Genomic DNA, 17,795 nt, shown 5'->3' with positions numbered 1-17,795 from the left:
AATATCAATATTTTTATAGCTACAAAACAGAATTTCACTTTCATTGTATTACTCATCAGGATGTTTGTGGAAATTTTTTAAAACTCTGCTTCCTGCTTTTTAATTTTCTGGTGAAAGCATTAATTACACCAGACCTGAAACTAGAAGTCCTTCAACATACTTCTGGGTTTGTTGTTGCTGCTGTTAGTTCATTTTTTTTTCTGGCTACTAGGGATGTTCTGTTTTCAATAATATCAGCTCTGGGATTAAAGACTAAACCAGAGTGAAAGTGAAAGCATGCACACACAAATTCCCCTAACTTACCTTTCTGAACCTCCTACTTTTGATTAAATTCCCCTTTTATTTCCGTGTTCTGTAATGAGATTCTCACATCGACAAAAACAAAGTAAACATGAGTGAGAACAGACACATTCCTGATCACCTTCATCTTTTCTCTGCTTGTGTTCTAGATGGTGGATCTTCAGCCTGGATACATTCATTAGGTAGCAACATCTAAAATTATTTTACATGAATATATTAATATAATGTGTGATTCAGTTTCCAGCGTGACACTAAAACAGGTAGTAATAATCACTAGTTTACTGAAGAACATGTCGGAGCCCAAACTTCTTTACTTGAGTAAAAAAGTGCAGTCAGAACTTCAACTTTTACCAGAATCTTTTAAAACATCAGGATCTGGACTTCTACTTTTGCCATCTCCAGCTGGGGTGGATGAGAGGTGTGAAGATATTGTTCTCAAACCTGCAGTAGAAGATGTTGAGGTCGTTACCCTTAACATGCTAGAATGTTAAAACACTAGATGATTGGCATAATTTATATATGGCAATAAAACATCTCCATAAACTAACAGATCACAACAGTGATAGTCTGTAATTAATAAACCAAATTTGCAGCCAACCAGAGATAAAGCAGTGAATCTCATTCATGAAGTTTGGATTTTATTTTATACTGTAAACCTTGTTAGTGAGCTCAACCCCATCAACCGCAATGATGATTTTGTAAATCTTGAAAGTGTAGTTACATTTTATAGACATGTTTATTCATATTTTCATTACTTAGTCCATACTTTAACAGAGGATTTAGAGATAAAAATGACAGAAATATACTAAACAGTACAAATTAAGGTGTAATGTTGACTTTCATCTTATTTCCATAAACTTCCTTCAGAAAATGTTTTTTCTTTATTATTTATATATTTCTAACTTTCACCTGTTTGATTTTTTCCATTCATATGGGTTCACAACCTCTTCTGTGTCTAAGTGAAACAATCTTTTACTCTCATAAAGTCATCCAAGTTCAAATCCTGCCTCTGGATGTTTTGTGAGGTTGCCATCCATCAAATCAGAAATGTGCAGACTTTGTTGTCAGCTGTCTTTGGTTTAAAATGAATTTCTTTGTGAAAGATTGTAAAATGGGCAGGTTTATGAGGTGGAATCAAAAGTTTCAAGACTCACTCTGTTTACAAGACAGTACTTTATTTATCTACGGTTCCACAACATCACTTTCAAAATAGTCCTCTTGCACAGCAAATCAGTGCTCCCAGGGCTCTTCTGGGACATGTTCTAGAAGTTCGGTGCTCCATGTGACTGTGCATGCAGCCTTGTGCTGCCATCTGGTGGTGTGCTACAAAACTAGTTTCAAACTTTTTGATACCACCTTGAGGGTAAAGCAGAACAGTAGAATAGGAGTTAAACGCTGTTAAATAAATGATCCTGAAAACCTTTGATGGCATTTTTCTTCAGCTTTTTCTCATAGTCTGTGAATCTTCACATAATACGTGATAGTAACAAATTCATCAACATTTGTATTTTCACTGCTTGTTTTTTCTTTTGGTTGTTTTTTATACACAACCTGTCCAGTGTATTACTTTTTTTTTTTTTTTTTTTATAAAAAGATTATAAAAATCAGAACCTTAAATATATATGTGTATGTATGTATGTAGAAGCAGACAAATACAACTGTCCTGTAACACAGAGTATTTAAGGGCTCATAGTTCATCAGTTTATTATGAAGTATACACTTTTATCGTAAAAGTGTTTGAGTCTTCATCTTTAACCTCATATAAGCATTTAGAGGTCTGCATGAACTTCAAATTAAAGCCCAAACCCAACTTAGACCTAAAATGTTTCAAAGCCAAGGCCATGAAGCAGACAAGAGATCTAAACTGACTCCCCTCATAAAAAAGATTACCACCATGATATAATGATCATGTCTAGAATCAATATTCCACTACACTCTAGATAATGTAGCTCCTCTTAAAAAAGATCTAATAATTTGCACCATGGTATATTGACTACATGCACACCTTAAAACAGGCTACTCGGATATTAAAACATACATTTATAATATTTTAAACAGGATGGAAGTAGAGCCTCCTAAATTTACAGAAGAGCTCTTAGTGCTGCTGGATCAACAGTGTGAGGATTCAGTGAGTTCCTGTTTCTGTCCTTTGTTTTTTCTTTCCTTGTGATTCCCTATGTTTTCCACCAGATGTCGCCATTGTGTCCCTGTGTCTCTCATTAGTTTCTATTGTTCCACCTGGGTCTCATCATCCCTGTGTGTCTTTAAGTTTCCCTCTGTGTCAGTTCTATGCTTTATTCATTGTTTTTAAGTTTGTTTTTTGCTTTGGTCTGCTTTTTTCTCCAGAAGACTTTTTTCTTTTCCAACCTTTCTCTATAGTTGGGTTCACACGCCTCCTTGTGGCAGACTGTTGGAGCTCCTGCCTCTCAGGCAATCGGTCCTGATTTGCACCTCATCCATGACAAACATTTCTTTCTATCCTCATAGAGGATAACAAGCATAATCCTATGTTTTTATTTAACACTTTGGCAAAATTAACTCAGAATAGAAGCACCACACTAACATTAATATCATACATTTTTCAATAATTTTATACAATTTCAATTTCAATAGTCATTTTTTGTAATAATCTATAAGATCCTAAAAAATGTAGAAGCACAGCAGTAATGCTCGTACCTACCTATAAATAGCATTAAAAAGTGTTAATCAGTAGTTAATTTATAAAACCCCGATTCTAAAAAAGTTGAGCTGCTGTTTAAATTATAAATAAAAACACTAATCATTTCAAATGTCATCGCCAATTATTTTATTCACAATAGAACAAATAAAACTCATTTTTAATTTGTCTGCAACACGTCTCAGAGTTGGGAAAGGGCCTTGTTAACCCCTGTGTAACATCTTCTCTACTTTTAACAACAGTTTGAATATGTTTGGTAACTGAGGAGACGAGTTTCTGGATGTTTCTGGTAGGAACGTTGTCAAAGTTGTGTCTGATTCTAGCTGCTCAAGAGTCCTGGGTCTTCTTTGTCATATTTTTTGTTCCATGATGCACGGCGTATATTCAAAATGTCTGGACTGCAGGCAGGTCAATTCATCACCCAGATTTAGCTCAATTATACAAGACCTTCCCTAAAAAAAGACATGATCCACATAGAAGCATATGTTGCTCTAAAACCTCTACAAACTCCCACACTATCACAGATACAGACTTTTAAACTAAAAGCTGATAACAAACCAGATGGATCTTTAATCAGAAGACACGCCGCTCATGGATTCCAAAAATGTTTTCAAATTTTAATTAGTCTGACCACAGCTTCGGCCCGGAGAGGATGGTGGAGTTTCGGGATCATGTTCACGCATACCTTCTTCTTTGCATGATGGAGATTTAACCTGCATTTGTGGATGACATGCAAACTGTGATAATGATTTCTGGAGGTGATGATGCGCCCATGCAGTGATTTCCTTTACGGAATCATGACCGTTTTAAATGCTGTGACACAGTGAGGGATTTCAACTGATACTCAGAATCTTTTGATCATATTATGTTCTGCACCTGATGAGATATTTAAAGTTTTTGCATTTTGATGTTGAGGATGATAAGAACATTCCAAAGTGTAGATGCAGTGTTCTGTGGATTGGTGAAGCTCTGACTATTTTTACTTTAAAGACTCTGACACTCAAACATACACTATTTATACCCAAACATCTTACTGATCTGCTGATTATCTGCTGATTTTACCTATCACCTCATTATTTCAAAATGTTTCTCCAACTGTTTTGTTTCATAGTAACATTTACTTCTACAGGCTTTTGTTGCCCCGTCCCAACTTTTCTAAAATGTGATGCAGTGATGAAGTTATGCAAAATTTTAAATTTAAAAGCAAAAGTACGAGTGAACATCATGTTTCTCTCCTTGTTCAGGTCAGGTTAGAGGAGAGGTCATACCCCTGCTGAAGGAGATGATGTGATGGATAGTGATAGATGGATCTGGGGTTTTTGTCACCTGACTGTTGTGGTCATCTTAAGTTATTTTATTGTTTATAGATAAATAAAAATATAAATGAGGGAGGGTTTAACTTGTTTTGTTTTGGTGGCATTAGTTTATACACTGCTCGTTTAAGGTCCCTGAGAAACTGCATCCCCGGAGTCAGAGTGAGGATCTGCTGAACAGGTTATAATACACAACTGAATTAGGAATGTTTGAGGATCCTCCTGGAGGAACAGGAAAATATGTATCTGTAGATCTACACTGACCTTCTCAGAATGCTGCCACCACACAATGAAAAATCCAAAAAGAATGAATGAAACATCAAAGAATTTTTCACTGAAACTACAGTTATAATATTTACCACATAAATATAAAAAGTTGACAGAAATAAAAACATTATTTCTTGTAAACTCTCTAAAGTCTTTATTTCAGAATGTGATTCTACAGTAGATATTAAATAACAACCACACAAGTGTAGGAATAATTATTTTTTTATTGATCAAATATAGATATTTGTATAAAATATATAAAAAAATAAATAAATACATAAATTAATTCATTCATTCATTAATAAAAAAAAAAATAAATACATAAATAAATAAATATAAATAAATAAATAAATAAATAAATAAATAAATAAATAAATAAATAAATAAATAAATAATACATTTAACCCCAGATAATATTTACTCGTTGTAACTTGCTCCTAAACATCATTAAATCTGTGTTCTAGAAGATATAATTCTGGGATGCATCTATGGATAGTTAGAAAAAGGGAGTGAGAGAGTGAGTAAAAGAGAAAGAGAGAGAGGGAGAGAGGAAGAGTGAGAGAGAGAGAGAGAGAGAGAGAGAGAGAGAGAGAGAGAGAGAGAGAGAGAGAGAGAGAGAGAATGTGAGTGAGAGAGAGAGAGAGAGAGAGAGAGGGAGAGAGAGAGAGAGAATGTGAGTGAGAGAGAGAGAGAGAGAGAGAGAGAGAGAGAGAGAGAGAGAGAGAGAGAGAGAGAGAGAGAGAGAATGTGAGTGAGAGAGAGAGAGAGAGAGAGAGAGAGAGAGAGAGAGAGAGATAGTGAGAGAGAGAGAAAGAGAGAGAGAGAGAGAGAGAGAGAGAGAGAGAGAGAGAGAGAGAGGAAGAGTGAGAGAGAGAGAGAGAGAGAGAGAGAGAGGAAGAGTGAGAGAGAGAGAGAGAGAGAGAGAAAAAGAGAGGGAGAGAGAGAGAGAGAGAGAGAGAGAGAGAGAGAGAGAGAGAGAGAGAGGGAGAGGGGAAGAGAGAGAGAGAGTGAGGGGAGGAGAGAGACGGAGAGAGAGAGAGAGAGAGAGAGAGAGAGAGAGAGAGAGAGAGAGAGAGAGATAGTGAGAGAGAGAGAGTGAGAGAGAGAGAGAGAGAGAGAGAGAGAGAGAGAGAGAGAGAGAGAGAGAGAATATATATATACTTATTGTAATCATGGTAATAGTTCAGGCAGTAAAACTGATAGATTTGAGAAAATCAGCATTTTAAAAGATTGATATTTATCGTGTATCTGTTAAATCTTTCTATTTAATATGTGAAATATAAAATCAATAAGAAATTAACAGCATCATCTTTAACAAACTACCACATAAAGAAAAAGGTCATTAAGAGGAAGTACCGCCTCTTCATCCCAGTTGAAGATTGTTGTTCTAAAACGCTCAGCTACGACTTTGATCTCGTACAGTCGAGTCGCTTCACATTTCTCACTCAGAGCTCGTGAACCTCCATCAGCAGTGCAGCGCTGAGCGATCTTCTGCATGGCCTTCTCCATTATCTTCTGCTTCTACCAAAGTCAACACAGTAATTATTCTCCTGTACTGTCTAATAGGTGCAAATAAATAAACACACATCTCAGGTGCAGGAGCTCCAGACTGTAAGCCGGGGGTCTGGATATCCTTTTGTTTTAAAAATTGTAGAGTGAAGGTGCAGGTGTGTGTGTGTGTGTGGTGAAGGTGCAGGTGTGTGTGTGTGTGTGTGTGTCTGTGTGTGTGTGTGTGTGTGTGTGTGTGTGTGTGTGTGTGTGTGTGTGTGTGTGTGTGTGTGTGTGTGTGTGTGTGTGGTGAAGGTGTGTGTGTGTGTGTGTGTGTGTGTGTGTGTGTGTGTGTGTGTGTGTGTGTGTGTGTGTGTGTGGTGAACGTGCAGGTGTGTGTGTGTGTGTGTGTGGTGAAGGTGCAGGTGTGTGTGTGTGTGTGTGTGTGTGTGTGTGTGTGTGTGTGTGTGTGTGTGTGTGTGTGTGGTGAAGGTGCAGGTGTGTGTGTGTGTGTGTGTGTGTGTGTGTGTGGTGAAGGTGCAGGTGTGTGTGTGTGTGTGTGTGTGTGTGTGTGTGTGTGTGTGTGTGTGTGTGTGTGTGTGTGGTGAAGGTGTGTGTGTGTGTGTGTGTGTGTGTGTGTGTGTGTGTGTGTGTGTGTGTGGTGAAGGTGTGTGTGTGTGTGTGTGTGTGTGTGTGGTAAAGGTGTGTAGTTTAAAGTAAACTGAATTTGAAATGATTAAAACACATGTAACAGGTGAGGATTTTGTGTGTGAGGATTTTGTGTGTGAGGATTTGTGTGTGAGGATTTTGTGTGAGGATTTTGTGTGTGAGGATTTGTGTGTGAGGATTTGTGTATGAGGATTTGGTGTGTGAGGATTTTGTGTGAGGATTTTGTGTGTGAGGATTTGTGTGTGAGGATTTGTGTGTGAGGATTTTGTGTGTGAGGATTTGTGTGTGAGGATTTGTGTGTGAGGATTTGTGTGTGAGGATTTTGTGTGAGGATTTTGTGTGTGAGGATTTGTGTGTGAGGATTTGTGTGTGAGGATTTGGTGTGTGAGGATTTGGTGTGTGAGGATTTTGTGTGTGAGGATTTGTGTGTGAGGATTTTGTGCACTTACTCTCTTAAGCTCGTTCTGTTTCCTCTGGAGATCCGCTCTCCTCCTGACGTTCTGTTCATTTCTAATCCTGTTTTGTTGGATTAAAAGTGGAACATTTGCGCTTTCTACAGCATCGTTCACTTCAAAGTTGCGTGACTGGGATTTGTATTTCCTCCTAACGCGTTCAGAGGAACATCCCAGAAGTTCACTCAGGGGGAGGTGGAGAATCGCCTATAAAATATTTTGTAAATAAATAATAAAATGACAGTTTAATACCATTTACAGTGAATAACAAGACTTTTTTAATGTTTAATACGCTTTTAAATACAACAACCACAGGAATTGCGGAGGGACAAGATGATTCCATTTTGAGTCTGGTTCCTCTCCTGGTTCCTTCCTACATTTACTTTTATATTTACTGGATATTGTTTATCTCATTCATACAACAGCAGTGGAGGGTTAAGGGCCTCGCTCAAGGGCCCAGCAGTAGCAGCTTAGTGGTGGTGGGATCTGAACTCATGAACACTTATTTTAAGAAGAAGGAGGATCACAGGGTGACGTATAAGAGTGGAGGAAGGTGCACACAGGATTACTATGTTCTATGTAGGAGATGTTCCAACCTGAAGGACATTGGAGACTGTAAGGTGTTGTCGGGGGACAGTGTAGCTAGACACCATCAGATGGTGGTCTGTAGGATGGTTTTGGAGGTGAAGAAGAAGAGGAGGAGAGTGAGGACTGAAAGAAGAATAAGATGGTGGAAACTGAAGGAGGAAGAGTGTAGTGTGAGGTTCAGGGAAGAGGTCAGACAGGAGCTTGGTTGTGGTAAAGAGGTGCTGGATGATTGGGGAACTACTGCAGAAGTGATGAGAGAGACAGATAGAAAAGTACTTGGTGTGACATCAGGAAATAGAAAGCAAGACAAGGAGACGTTGCGGTGGAATAAGGAAGTGCAGGAGACCAGAAGGAGAAAGAGGTTGGAGAAACAGAAGTGGGATAGACAGAGTGATTAAAAAAAAAGTAGGCAGGAGTACAAGGAGATGCAGCAGCATGTAAAGAGGGATGTGGTGAAAGCTAAAGAAAAATCATATGAGGAGCTGTAGGAGAAGTTGGAGACTAAAGAAGGAGAAAAGGATTTATACCGATTGGCCAGGCAGAGGGAATGAGCTGGGAAGGATGTGCTGCAAGTTAGAGCAATAAAGGATGGAGAGGGAAATGTGTTGACTAGCGAGGAGAGTGTGTTAAGAAGGTGGAGGGAGTATTTTGAGCAGCTTATGAATGAGGAAAATCAGAGAGAGAGAAGGTTGGATGGTGTGGAGTTGGTAAAGCAGGATGTAGATAGGATAAGTAAGGAGAAAGTGAGAGCAGCGATTAAGAGGATGAAGAGTGAAAAGTCGGTTGGTTGCTTTGAGAATGTTGATGGAGAAGTATAGAGAAGGTCAGAAGGAGTTGCATTGTGTGTTTGTGGATTTAGAGAAAGCGTACGACAGGGTGGAGAGAGGAGTTGTGGTATTGTATGAGGAAGTCTGGTGTATCAGAGAAGTATGTGAGGGTGGTGCAGGACATGTATGAGGACAGTGTGACAGCAGTGAAGTGTGCAGTAGGAACGACAGACTGGTTCAGGGTGAGGGTTGGATTACATCAAGGATCGGCCCTGAGCCCTTTCCTGTTTGCAGTGGTGATGGACAGGTTGACGGACGAGGTCAGACAGGAGTCTCCCTGGACTATGTTGTTTGTGGATGATATTGTGATTTGTGGTGAGAGTAGGGAGCAGGTGGAGAAGAGCCTGGAGAGGTGGAGGTATGCGCTGGAGAGAAGGGGAATGAAAGTCAGTAGGAGTAAGACAGAGTACATGTGTGTGAATGAGAGGGAGCGCAGTGGAGGGGTGCGGTTGCAGGGAGAAGAGGTGGAGAATGTGGAGGAGTTCAGGTACCTGGGGTCAACAGTGTAAAGTAATGGAGCGTGTGTTAGAGAAGTGAAGATAAGAGTGCAGGCAGGGTGGAGTGGGTGGAGAAGAGTGATAGCAGGAGTGATTTGTGATAGAAGAGTATCTGTGAGAGTGAAAGGGAAAGTTTATAGGACTGTGGTGAGACCTGAGATGTTGTATGGATTAGAGACAGTGGCATTGAATAGAAGACAGGAAGAGCTGGAGGTAGCAGAGCTGAAGATGTTGAGATGTTTGTTGGGAGTGCCTAGGATAGACAAGATCAGAAATGAGTTTTTTAGAGGGACAGCGCATGTAGGACGTTTTGGTGACAAGGTGAGGGAGGTGAGATTGAGATGGTTTGGACATGTGCAGAGGAGGGACATGGGGTATATCAGTAGGAGAATGCTGAGGATGGAGACACCAGGTAGGAGGAAAAGAGGAAGACCAAGGAGGAGGTTTATGGATGTGGTGAGGGAAGACATGCAGGTAGTATAGGCAGATGTAGAGGACAGGGTGGTATGGAGACGGATGATCCGCTGTGGCGCCCCCTAATGGGAGCAGCCGAAAATAATAATAATAAGAAGATTCCATTCTCTTTTATACATACCGCATTTCCATGACAACAGGGTGTCTGACTCACTCCCCATTTTGTCACGTTTTCTTGGACTTTCCTTTTCATGTAATTAAACTGGTTCTCAAAAGTGCTCATCATTAGATTTTTCTATCAAAGAAAGGAGTAAAAGATTAGAATAACGTCTAAAATGAGGCGTCTTTTGAGTATATGTAGAATATCTCACAATAGTAAGTGCACCCCTCACATTTCAGTACAACCATTTTAGTGTCTTCTCAACTAACAACTCTATAGAAATGAAAGAGATCTATTTTCAAGACGTAAATGTGCAGTTTGTAGCAGTACAGATTTACTGTCCTTTAAAAATAACAACATACAGACATTATTATTTAAATATCTGCCAACTACAATGAAACCACCCTCAGTAATAACATCTGTACATGATGTAAACATGCAAAGCCACATGTTCTATTCATCATGTTCATGTGTTCGTCTGCTACACAAGATACATTTGTGTATCTTGTATTAGAGCAGTTCAAATTTGGTGTTTTGAGTCGATTCACTCATACTGACCACTGGATGTTCTACATGGACCTCATGGTAAAGACTGAGGCTGGGGCTGCATGAGTGCTGCTGGTACTGTGGAGCTGCGGTTCATTGAGGGGAAACATGGATTCCAATATGTACTGTAAGTTTCTAAAGCAGAACATGATGCTCTTCCTCCAGAAACTGAGCTGGATGGCAGATTTTCAAAATAATAACAACCCCAAACAGAAGGAAGGTGAAGGTGATTCAGTGCCCAAATATGTCTCCAGACCTGAACCTTACTGAGCAGCTGTGGGCCTCAAGCGGAAGGTGGAGAAGCTCAATGTGTGTAACATCAAGCAGCTCTGTGATGTCATTATGGAGGAGTGGAAGAGGATCCCAGCAACAACTCTGGTGAATTCCACACCCAGGAGGATTAAAGCAGTGCTGGATGACGATGTGTTTACACACAATATTTACACTTTGGACACAGTTTTGACATGTTCACTGGGGGGGGTTCTAACCGCTGTTTAATGTCGGCAGCTCAACCAGCATCGATCCTGCATGACACGCTTCCATGTAAATCACCATCTGCACACACAAAAAAAGGAAAACTAATTAGTGAGATTTTATATTCCGAATTTGCAAACAGAGACCCACAAAAACAAGCACCAGTAACACCAGCAGCTGGGACTCATGAATCATTCTAAAACTATTCAGGTGAAACCAGTAGAATTTATTTTGATCAACATGAACACAAACTACTGATACTGTAGGAAAAAGCAGACACTTGTACACAATCCAATAAATGAATGTACAAAAACATTCGCAATCTGATCAAAGCTACGAGAGTGTATGTACCGCTGAAAATTGGCCTTTCCTGGACATCTCTTTCACTGTGTCGATGAGTTCATGAGCATAAAGCTGCAACAGACAATACAATCAACAGTAACGTTTTATTATTATTATTATTATTATTATTATTATTAACCAAAAATAAAGTGCACTAACTGTAGATTTGGGAAAATGAAAGACTCCGTGGCCTCCATGGTCTGATAAGTAGATGAAGATCGAATCATTTGCACGACTGAAACAGAACGTAAACAGATAATAAACGTCAGTGTGCTGCAATATTTCGGAAACGTAATCATCCAGATTTATATTAGTGTGTGTTTTATTTACATTTTACTATCGTATTTGTACGTGTTTCTCATCCTTTAATTGTGGATTCAAATATGTGAATTCAGCTGTTGGGCCCCTAAACAAGACCCTAAACTCTCAACTGGCTGTTTTTATAGATGATATTAAGTGTAAGTCACTGTATAAGGGCCCGTGCCATATACTGTAAATGTAAATGAATAATAGATGATTGATACCGTCTGAGGACTTTTTTCCCTCCACTTTTCCTTATAGCTTGTGAATCTCCGTGTAGAACAGCCAAGAAGTTTGCAGCAGATACATGCTAGAAATACATTCAACAACAATGACATTATTTCTTTTTGTTATATACATTTATATATAACATGTGCATGTTGGACTCCGGCAGGGCTGCCCTTTGTCACCGGTTCTGTTCATAATTTTTATGGACAGAATTTCTAGGCGCAGCCAGGGGTCGGAGGGTGTCCGGTTTGGTGACGACACGATTTCGTCTTTGCTCTTTGCAGATGATGTTGTCGTGTTGGCTTCATCAGACCAGGACCTTCAGCATGCACTGGGACGGTTTGCAGCCGAGTGTGAAGCGGCTGGGATGAGAATCAGCACCTCCAAATCCGAGGCCATGGTCCTCAGTCGGAAAAGGGTGGCTTGCCCACTTCAGGTTGGTGGGGAGTTCCTGCCGCAAGTGGAGGAGTTTAAGTATCTTGGGGTTTTGTTCACGAGTGAGGGAAGGGTGGAACGGGAGATTGACAGACGGATCGGTGCAGCTTCTGCAGTAATGCGGTCGATGTACCGGTCTGTCGTGGTGAAGAAGGAGCTGAGCCGCAAGGCGAAACTTTCGATTTACCGGTCAATCTACGTTCCTACTCTCACCTATGGTCATGAGCTCTGGGTCATGACCGAAAGGACAAGATCCCGGATACAGGCGGCCGAAATGTGCTTCCTCCGCAGGGTGGCTGGGCGATCCCTTAGAGAAAGGGTGAGAAGCTTAGTCATTTGGGAGGAGCTCAGAGTAGATCCGCTGCTCCTCCACATCGAGAGGGGTCAGCTGAGGTGGCTCGGGCATCTGTTCCGGATGCCTCCTGGACGCCTTCCTGGGAAGGTGTTCCGGGCGCGTCCCACTGGGAGGAGACCCCGGGGAAGACCTAGGACACGCTGGAGAGACTATGTCTCCCGGCTGGCCTGGGAACGCCTTGGTGTCCCCCCGGAAGAGCTGGAAGAAGTGTCTAGGGAGAGGGAAGTCTGGGCATCTTTGCTTAGACTGCTGCCCCCGCGACCCGGCATCGGATAAGCGGGAGAAGATGGATGGATGGATGGACATTTATATATTACATATTTTTTATTTTACAACAAACTGCATTACCTCTCCAGTGTAGTCTTTTGGAACACCACTGTAAACATCTGGACCTTTTGGTACATTGATGATGTTGCCAGGGAACGGATTCCTGAAAAAACATATAACACACTCTCCTCACTAGTCAACACATCTTCATCTTCATCCTTTATTGCTTTAACTTGCAGCACATCCTTCCCAGCTCGGTTCCTCTGCCTGGACAATCGCTACAAATCCTTTTCTCCTTCCTCAGTGTCCAACTTCTCCTACAGCTCCTCATATTCCTTTTCCTTGGCTTTCACCACATCCCTCTTCACCTGCTGCTGCATCTCCTTGGACTCCTGCCTACTTTTCTCATCACTCTGTCGATCCCAATTCTGTTTCTCCAACTTCTTTTTTCTTATGCTTTTACCATCTTGTTCTTCTTTCATTCTTCACTCTCCTCCTCTTCTTCTTCACCTCCAAAACCATCCTACAGACCACCATCCGATGCTGTCTAGCTACACTGTCTCCCGCCAACACTTTACAGTCTCCAATCTCCTTCAGGTTGCATCTCCTGCATAGCACATAGTCCACCTGTGTGCACCTTCCTCCACTCTTATACGTCACCCTGTGATCCTCCTTCTTCTTAAAATACGTGTTCACCACTGCCATTTCCATCCTTTTAGCAAAATCTACCTCCATCTGCCCTTCCACATTCCTCTCCTTAAAACCATACCTACCCATCACCTCCTCATCACCTCTGTTCCCTTCACCTACATGCCCATTAAAGTCTGTGAAATTCATCTGTGAAACTTTAACTTACTCATGGTTATAAGCGATGTCATCATACATTATCACCACAATCTGTTCATCCGGAATGCCATTCTGGTGTAGGACTTGGTAAGCGTGACACACATCAGCCTGTAAGAGAACCGATGGAATTAGTCTTCAGACTGCACAGACTGAATCACGTGTCTCTGAACTCATGAACTATTAATAACCTTCTAGTAAATATATGGATTTAAAACATTTCAATGCGTCTGTACGGAACCCCGACCCACCAACAGTAAAATCTAAATACTGGATTTAATATTCCCACCTGGTGTCTTTAGAACCTGCTGCCAGGAGAAACCACTGTTTTCTGTTGCTGGCCATGTCATCGACAATGTTCTACAGTTAGAAAAATATTCTCTCAATATGTTCTGAACTATAAACCATACAGAAATCTGATACAAGGCAGGATATGCAAAACACATATAATGAATACATTTATGTTTGAATTTCACAGATATAGAAATATATATCAGATACTTGTACATAAATGCCACATATATTTCAAAATATTACAAAAATACCCATTTTCATATATGTAAGATATATTGGTTTTATTTATATATATTACACACACACACACACACTCTCTCTACACAGGATACATCTGTGGGTTTTATATATTATATATATATATCTTCTTCTTCTTTCGGCTGCTCCCATTAGGGGTCGCCACAGCGGATCATCCGTCTCCATACCACCCTGTCCTTTACATCTGCCTCTTTCACACCAACTACCTGCATGTCTTTCCTCACCACATCCATGAACCTCCTCCTTGGCCTTCCTCTTTTCCTCCTACCTGGTGGCTCCATCTTCAGCATTTTTCTACCAATATAATTCATGTCCCTCCTCTGCACATGTCCAAACCATCTCAATCTCGCCTCCCTCACCTTGTCACCAAAACATCCTACATGCACTATCCCTCAAATAAACTCATTTCTAATCTTGTCCATCCTCGTCACTCCCAACGAAAACCTCAACATCTTCAGCTCTGCCACCTCCAGCTCCATCTCCTGTCTTTTACTCAATGCCACTGTCTCTAATCCATACAACATTACAGGTCTCACCACAGTCCTATAAACTTTCCCTTTCATTCTTGCAGATACTCTTCTATCACAAATCACTCCTGTCACTCTTCTCCACCCACTCCACCCTGCCTGCACTCTTTTCTTTACTTCTCTAACACACTCTCCATTACTTTGCACTGTTGACCCCAGGTACCTGAACTCCTCCACCTTCTCCACCTCTTCTCCCTGCAACCGCATCACTCCACTGCCCTCCCTCTCATTCACACACATGTACTCTGTCTTACTCCTACTGACTTTCATTCCCCTTTTCTCCAGCGCATATCTCCACCTCTCCAGGATCTTCTCAACCTGCTCTCTACTCTCACCACAAATCACAATAATCATCTGCAAACATCATAGTCCAGGGAGACTCCTGTCTGACCTCGTCCGTCAACCTGTCCATCACCACTGCAAACAGGAAAGGGCTCAGGGCCGATCCTTGATGCAGTCCAACCTTCACCTTGAACCAGTCTGTCGTTTCTACTGCACACTTCACTGCCGTCACACTGTCCTCATACATGTCCTGCACCACCCTCACATACTTCTCTGACACACCTGACTTCCTCATACAATACCACAACTCCTCTATCCACCCTGTCGTATGCTTTCTCTAAATCCACAAATACACAATGCAGCTCCTTCTGTCCTTCTCTATACTTCTCCATCAACATCCTCAAAGCAAATAAGGCATCTGTGGTGCTCTTCCTCGGCATGAAACCATACTGTTGCTCACAGATGGTCACCTCTTCTCTCAGCCTGGCTTCCACTACTCTTTCCCATAACTTCATGGTCTGACTGATCAACTTAATTCCCCTGTAGTTACTGCAGGTCTGCACATCTCCCTTATGTTTAAAGATCAGTACCAGCACACTCCTTCTCCATTCCTCAGGCATCCTCTCCCCTTCCAGAATCCTGTTAAACAATCTGGTTAAAAACTCCACTGCCATCTCTCCTAAACATCTCCACGCTTCTACCAGTATGTCATCTGCTCCAACCGACTTTCCATTCTTCATCCTCTTAATCGCTGCTCTCACTTCCTCCTTACTAATCCTATCTACATCCTGCTTCACCAACTCCACATCCTCCAACCTTTTCTCTCTCTGATTTTCCTCATTCATCAGCTTCTCAAAATACTCCCTCCATCTTCTCAACACACTCTCCTCACTAGTCAACACATTTCCCTCTCCATCCTTTACTGATCTAACTTGCAGTACATCCTTCCCAGCTCGGTTCCTCTGCCTGGCCAATCGGTATAAATCCTTTTCTCCTTCCTTAGTGTCCAACCTCTTATACAGCTTCTCATATGCCTTTTCCTTGGCTTTCGCCACATCCCTCTTTACCTGCTGCCGCATCTCCTTGTACTCCTGCCTACTTTTCTCATCACTCTGTCGATCCCACTTCTGTTTTGCCAACCTCTTTCCCCTAATGCTCTCCTGCACTTCCTCATTCCACCACTACGTCTCCTTGTCTTGCTTTCTATTTCCAGATGTCACACCAAGTACTTTTCTAGCTGCCTCCCTCATCACTCCTGCAGTAGTTGCCCAATCATCCAGCACCTCTTCACCAGCACCGAGCCCCTGTCTGACCTCTTCCCTGAACCTCACACTACACTCTTCCTCCTTAAGTTTTCCACCATCTTATTCTTCTTTCAATCCTTACTTTTCTCCTCTTCTTCTTCGCCTCCAAAACCATCCTACAGACCACCATCTGATGCTGTCTAGCTACACTGTCCCCCGCCAACACCTTACAGTCTCCAATCTCCTTCAGGTTGCATCTCCTACACAGAACATAATCCACCTGTGTGCACCTTCCTCCACTCTTATACGTCACCCTATGATCCTCCTTCTTCTTAAAATACGTGTTCACCACTGCCATTTCCATCCTTTTAGCAAAATCTACCACCATCTGCCCTTCCACATTCCTCTCCTTAAAACCATACCTACCATCACCTCCTCATCACCTCTGTTCCCTTCACCTACATGCCCATTAAAGTCTGCCCCAATCACCAATCGTTCTTTCCTAGGTACACCATCTACCACTTCATCTAATTCACTCCAGAATCTTTCCTTCTCCTCCATCTCACAGCCAACTTGTGGAGCATAAACACTGATGACATTTATCATCATCCCTTCAACTTCCACCTTCACGATCATCACCCTATCAGAAACTCTCTTCACCTCCACTACACTCTTACTGTACTCTTCCTTCAGAATCCCCCTACACCATTTCTCTTTCCATCCACACCATGATAAAACAGTTTAAACCCACCTCCAATGTTCCTGGCCTTACTCCCTTTCCACTTGGTCTCCTGAACACACAGCATATCTACCTTTCTCCTCTCCATCATATCAGCTACCTCTCTCCCTTTACCAGTACCTCTCTCCCTTTACCAGTCATGTGATCCTCATATTTGATTTGGCACATGTTTTACGCTGGATGCCCTTCCTAACACAACCCTCCCCATTTACCCGGGCTTGGGACCGGCACTAAGAGTGCACTGGCTTGTGCCCCCCTAATGGCTGGGTTATATACAGTGGGGAAAATAAGTATTTGAACACCCTGCTATTTTGCAAGTTCTCCCACTTAGAAATCATGAAGGGGTCTGAAATTGTCATCGTAGGTGCATGTCCACTGTGAGAGACATAATCTAAAAAAAAAAATTCAGAAATCACAATGTATGATTTTTTAACTATTTATTTGTATGATACAGCTGCAAATAAGTATTTGAACACCTGAGAAAGTCAATGTTAATATTTGGTACAGTAGCCTTTGTTTGCAATTACAGAGGTCAAACGTTTCCTGTAGTTTTTCACCAGGTTTGCACACACTGCAGGAGGGATTTTGGCCCACTCCTCCACACAGATCTTCTCTAGATCAGTCAAGTTTCTGGCCTGTCGCTGAGAAACACGGAGTTTGAGCACCCTCCAAAGATTCTCTATTGGGTTTAGGTCTGGAGACTGGCTAGGCCATGCCAGAACCTTGATATGCTTCTTACAGAGCCACTCCTTGGTTATCCTGGCTGTGTGCTTCGGGTCATTGTCATGTTGGAAGACCCAGCCTTGACCCATCTTCAATGCTCTAACTGAGGGAAGGAGGTTGTTCCCCAAAATCTCGCAATACATGGCCCCGGTCATCCTCTCCTTAATACAGTGCAGTCGCCCTGTCCCATGTGCAGAAAAACACCCCCAAAGCATGATGCTACCACCCCAATGCTTCACAGTAGGGATGGTGTTCTTGGGATGGTACTCATCATTCTTCTTCCTCC

At 41.7% G+C, this 17,795-nt stretch overlaps 2 protein-coding genes across 2 annotated transcripts in view; one reads left to right on the top strand and one right to left on the bottom strand.

The window, feature by feature from the left end:
• LOC310735010 (uncharacterized protein) overlaps nucleotides 1–17,795 on the top strand; it is a 43,947-nt gene that overhangs the window by 17,940 nt on the left and 8,212 nt on the right. The window lies entirely within an intron of this gene.
• Nucleotides 10,682–13,550, bottom strand: LOC310734892 (legumain-like; the record flags this gene model as incomplete). The annotated part of the gene is made up of 6 exons (XM_083557366.1): nucleotides 13,456–13,550; nucleotides 12,681–12,762; nucleotides 11,539–11,624; nucleotides 11,174–11,249; nucleotides 11,024–11,086; nucleotides 10,682–10,753 (listed from the first exon to the last, which is right to left on the bottom strand). The coding sequence occupies exons 1-6, from the start codon at nucleotides 13,482–13,484 to the stop codon at nucleotides 10,682–10,684; spliced, it is 408 nt and encodes a 135-aa protein (XP_083413492.1). The 5' UTR covers nucleotides 13,485–13,550.

Source organism: Silurus aristotelis (assembly GCF_946808225.1).
Source record: "Silurus aristotelis genome assembly, chromosome: 12".
Classification (NCBI taxonomy): domain Eukaryota; kingdom Metazoa; phylum Chordata; class Actinopteri; order Siluriformes; family Siluridae; genus Silurus; species Silurus aristotelis.
This window is presented reverse-complemented; position numbering and strand designations above follow the sequence as displayed.